Raw genomic sequence first — 5,851 nt, 5'->3', positions numbered from 1 at the left:
TTTTATAATTTCTCCGTATAAATTGCAATATTAAATTATTGAATAAAATTTCATACTAAATTTTATTACTAAAATTATTATTTATTCATATATTAGAATTTTAAATCAAAGAACAACTAATCAGAATATTAAGAAAATAGGAATTTATGTTGATTTTTCAATTATCCACCAATTTCTTAGAATTAAATACTATCTACAAATTTGCATTGAAGCGTTCCTTGTGATAGTGATTTTAATACAATCTCCATCTTACTCTACAAGTAACAACGGAATAACAGGTAATATTTCTTTGTACACTTAATAATATACGGAGCTTTTGGAAATAATTTGTATATATTACTAATTTATTTATTTACGTCAGAATACATTTCTCTGGCCTTTTATACAACCCTGTTAAATATGTGAGCTACGCATGTAACGTGAAATAAAAGCTTTTAATATCTAATAACTGTGCAATTATATTTTTTAATTTACTTCAAATATTTTTTGGCATTTTGGAAAATGACCTAGTGATACAAACAACAATAAGCAACTAAGTCAAATAGAACTAGTTTCTAAATAATTCTGAAAATTATATTATTTTTTTTAAATATATAAACTCACATGAGAAAAAATCCGAAAACCCTCGTCTAACATTAAAGAGAAGAAAAAGAAGAGAGAACAGAAAGAATAGAGAGAGAGAGAAAAAAAAAGGAAGACTTATATAAAAAAATATTATTATGCCTACTACTTTTGTAATTAGAGAATACGATTAACGTATTTGGGTATCCACCGACCTTCAAACACAGTATTACTGATAAAGCACGGCGGTTATATGCTCCAAAATTGGCTCAACCAAAGTAAAATATTAACACAATATACAAATAAACAAAAATAAGAGCGAACTTTTTGTCGTATTACAAATATTTTTAGGAAAAATTAATTATTTTATAATAACATATTTGCAATATATTATTGAGTCTTGAATAATTGTCAATTCTTACAAGGCAAATCATTAAAACCTAAATACTCATAATCATTTTTCACAACCTTTAGAACAAATGATTCCAAATAATCACACATAACATGATGAATAATACTATATTCTGTTAAGGTATTGGTTTGAATCAATTGTTCAAATGTTGTAATTATGTCTGTTTCATATTCTATAATTTTGCAATATTTCATGTTGTATTGATTTACGTCATAAAATTTTCTCTGTAAAACAGAAGTATGAACGTGAGCTAAGTCTTCAAGAAACGATTGAGCTTCATAAAGTTCATCATTAATAAATAACAATGTGGAAAAATACTTTTTTCTAACATCATTAAGAAAATCAATAAAAATCTCTACCAGTCTCTCTGTTAATAATTCTTGACGTCGACATTTATTATCCATTGTGTAGTGTCTCAAAGTAATGAGAGCAAATAACATTTTTCTAAACATATCATTGGATAACATAAGTGTTTCATAAAGCTTAATCGCACAATTAATTTTATTTTCATATTTACAAGCATTAATTATATGTTCCAACATTACATTAAAATTACGAAGTATTTCAATATAGCGACATCTTAAAATAAGTGCAAGATACGACCTCATGAAATTATAATTATTCATATCAACTATTTGTAAAATATCTTTAAAATACAGTGATATTCCTTTTGTATATTCAGTTTCAACAGCTATATGTTTCCATGACATCCAACCAGAGTGAGATAATAAATGATTACACAAATAAATACCTTCATTGTTGTTATATTTCTTACTTTTGAAATAAATATACCTGTATAGAAAAAAAAAGTCATGTATGATAGCTCAAAATTATTATCATAAAAATATTATCTGTTAAATAAATAAAGAAATAATTAAAATTATGTGTTAACAAAATAAAATTTTTAAATTTAGGCAACTAAATGTACTAAACTATAAATCTTACTTGAAAGTATTTGTTCTGTCTAGTTGTTCAAAACCTAGTTTTGAAATACAATTTTCAACTATTCCTAATATATATAATTCAAGATCTTTATCAATATGTTTAATATAATTGTAGGATTCGTCAACCAGTTGATCCATTTGATCGATGTTATATTTCATCAATAAATCGGTTAAAATAGAACTTTTGTGTTCTGTTCCACATACTTTTCTATTTTTGTAAAGATTTGATGTTATTAATTCAGATTTTTTATTGAATTCTTTTATATGTTCAAATGTATTGACCAATCTATCAATATTAGATAAATTAAATAATGAGGCACCACATAACTTAAATGCGTATGTGTAAAAATAATTTATTTCACTATCTACAGTTTTAATATTAAGAGTAGTCGAGTCTATAATTCGTAGGTCGATGTTGTCGAGGTATTTTGCTGTTTTCAGCATTTTTTTAAACATATTTATTGAACAATTAAAAATATTAATTATTAGNAGCATTTTTTTAAACATATTTATTGAACAATTAAAAATATTAATTATTAGCTTTGTGCAATAGTTCAATTGAAAACATCGATTGTTAAAAATATGCATTTCACACTTATCTAAAATAAGGCCTAACATTACATTGAAAGTTTGCATTATGTTGGTATATTCACAATTTAAGAGACAAGTTATGAAGAAGAGCTTTTGTATAAAGTTATTTTCATCGATAATTTCACTCGTGATGCTTTTGGTGTTAATTGTGAAGTTCTTAAGTTTAATTTCTGTTTGTTGAATTGAGTCCCATCCATTTTGAACACGAATGTGATTTAATGAGTTAATTACGTATTTTTTGAAATCTTCACTTTGAGTATCACAATATACAACTAAAACTTGACTTAAATGCCAAATTAAGAAAAACTCATATAAAATTTGTTTAGACATTTTTTTAAATTTTATAAAGCGAAATTTATTATATGGTATTATTTTCAAGAGAAAAATAATCTTAAATTCTTTTTTAATATTTCTTATACTTTATTGAAATAGAAAAACAGTAATATAATTTTTTTTATAAAAACTACACTACGATTTGTGATTCTTTTAATATGATATTACTGTGTAAATTGGTTTCTACAAAGTAAAATATTTTTAGAAATATTAATGACGTAAATATATACATAAATTGAAGTTAAAATTGTTTCAAAATTCATTGTTTTACAAATGGTTGAAAAATTCTAATAATTGGGTTCTTTCCCCAAAATGAAAATTCCTTAATATTTTACAGTAAAAAATATAGGAGAGTGAAAGGCAATTCGATGTTTGGGCAATAATAAATATTTTGGATCAAAAAAAATTAAGCGATATTTCCATCCCCAGCACGGCGAGCCGTGGAGGACTGAATTTGTACCTGCCTGTGAACACGACCGCTTTGGTCTTATCCAGGGCAAGGTTCAGTCCACTTCCCTCCTGCTAGGTACAGGCAGTGACTTCGCTGAGCGCGCTCGTGTGGTGGTAGCGGAACGTGGAAAACTTCCTCGTAAGCGATATTTCATAGCAGAGGCCCGATAACCGACCTTTGCAGGACGCCGCTCGTAAGGGGTCTGATTCTCGGGCCTGCGGCGCTCTTGTAGAAGTTGAAAATTGCACTTAATTAAAGATATGATATTAAAGAAAATACATCGACAATTGCTTCATATATGTCCACCTATTGTACATAAAATGATGGTTATACTTCAGACTTCAATTGATCGTATGGTAATCGAAGAAAAATCAATAATTTTTTCCCAAATTATAACATCGGTTTTTTGTGTTTTCACAAAATTTATCATCTGGAGTTTATGGGTAAATGTCTAGAAAACACCTCGAAAATTATCTTTAGCGATTATCTACACAAAATTTATATTTAAAAAAAAATTCAGGGTATGTATTACTTCTCCAATCTGGTGGAATTGGCTACAAACAGATCATTTCTAGGAATAGATGCTTTACCAAAAATTGACACGAAAGATCTCTTATGCATGACATTTCCAGTCAAATTCGAAGATGATCGGAATAAAACAACAAGTTTACAAAACAACTAGTTTTTTATTGGAAAAAAATATATTAATATACATTTTTTGTCTCTATACTATATTGTAAATTATGCAATATTAAAAATACATATACAAATGTATTACTTTAATTACATTAGAGTTTTCGTACTTTACCCGTGAATGTGTTGATACTATTTGAAAGTTAAGAATAATTACACATACAATGATGTTTTATCGGAAAATTGTTTAGAGTATTCGAAATCCAAACGTAGATCAACCATTGAAGACTTGATGGTATCGTTTTGTTTAGAACAGTCGATCACGACTATGGGTCCACGTTTTTTGTAATTTATGTAATCCAGTAAAGAAAATGAATCTTTACAACTGTAGTACATTGTCCGCAATCATGCGTACGAGTTGTAAAACGTTGTGTACTTGTTGTTGTCAAAATCGGCGTTTTGGTTCTCGTACAGGTATTCGTCCGCGTTCAGATACGCTTTAATGTTTCTCAACGAACAGTGATCGAAATCTCCAAGAACGTATTCGTTTTCATTATCCATAGCAATAAGTAAATATCTGGTTTTTTCCAAGTTCGAATAGGTTCGCACCAACCACGTGTGATGAGTTTTCTGCGATACCAATGGGTTAACGGCAACGTCCCTGTGTTGGAATTGTAACGGCAGCCATTTCTTACAGTCCAGAATACGCATCAGACCCAGTTCGGTTTTAACGCTGGGTTCAAAATACTTTACCACTCATTTTATTTTCGATATTTTCAAGTTAATTTGTTTTATCAATGTTGCAACTTGCGCTATATCGTCTGTTGTAGTTGCCTGTGGAACAAATGTTATGAAAGTGTTGTTGGTACTCGATCTATTCAACACAAGTGTCTAAGTATTGTTTATCAGTGTGCGTTGGTATCGTTCGAAAAATCCCATGCACATAGACATTGGACACTGCGCCACAAATTCAGTCCATCGTCGAAATCGTTGTTGTGCAAATTTTGCGCATATTTCATCCGCCCGGATGAAATCGTTGAATGTCGTTGGGTGTGAATGAACAATATCCCTTGATGGTTGTAGCCATTCCAACATATTTGGTCTTGTCCACTTCTTAACCATTTATCACAAATCTGATTTCATCAAATAGGTGCATGAGAAAATTTTGTTACATAACCATTTCATTGACTGTTCCAGCTGGTGGTTTATCTAGTTTTCCCTCGATAGAAAATAATTTCGCACGGCACGGTAAATTTCTCCTTGTTTCGCACCTCGATACGAGTTTCATCATTATGTTTATACGAGTTATTATAACTCTGATGTTCTAGATAGTACTCGCATTTTACACTGTTGTCTTGCTAACATTTTTCCAACACGTGTAAGTGCTCTATCATGATTGACTCGATAATCCAACGATTTTAAAAATTTAATATTTTTCTTTGTTAGTTGTTGCTGCTGTGAAAGTGTCACACGATTGATCCGTTGCTCTGTCGTAGAGTATATGCCGTCACTCAAATGATGGTGCACTACACTCCCATTGAAACTCAAAGGTATTTAATGCGTGTCAACACGTTTTTTTAGTTAAAAAACACGGTCGTAAACCGAATAAAGTTCTCGAACCAGTGTTTCCAAACGATAAATTGTAGCTAGACTGTTGTTCAACGTATAATTTTTTATCGATGTCAATACACGAACTCCAGTATTCGACCAATTGATAGCGGGTGTGTAAAATCTATGGGGTGATCACATTTGATTATGCTTGACATAGTGTTGCGATCGGCTGTGAAAGAAATAACGTTTAGATCACCCAGTTTCTTATCACCGATTTCATTGCTGTTTTCCATGAGCAAACCAACCGTTGGCAACAATGGATTATCAAAATCTATTTGTTGGTACACACTGTACTTGTATTCTTCTCCGTTGTAT

At 29.8% G+C, this 5,851-nt stretch overlaps 1 protein-coding gene across 1 annotated transcript; it reads right to left on the bottom strand.

The window, feature by feature from the left end:
* Positions 1–118: 118 nt before the first annotated feature.
* LOC126908848 (uncharacterized) lies at positions 119–2,400 on the bottom strand. The gene is made up of 2 exons (XM_050691162.1): positions 1,919–2,400; positions 119–1,765 (listed from the first exon to the last, which is right to left on the bottom strand). The coding sequence occupies exons 1-2, from the start codon at positions 2,371–2,373 to the stop codon at positions 973–975; spliced, it is 1,248 nt and encodes a 415-aa protein (XP_050547119.1). The 5' UTR covers positions 2,374–2,400; the 3' UTR covers positions 119–972.
* Between the last annotated feature and the right edge of the window lie 3,451 nt (positions 2,401–5,851).

This window comes from Daktulosphaira vitifoliae, unplaced genomic scaffold, assembly GCF_025091365.1.
Source record: "Daktulosphaira vitifoliae isolate Bord-2020 unplaced genomic scaffold, ASM2509136v1 Scaffold_19, whole genome shotgun sequence".
Taxonomy (NCBI): Eukaryota; Metazoa; Arthropoda; class Insecta; order Hemiptera; family Phylloxeridae; genus Daktulosphaira; species Daktulosphaira vitifoliae.
Note: the sequence above shows the minus strand (reverse complement) of the source record. Positions and strands in the feature narration are given on the sequence as shown.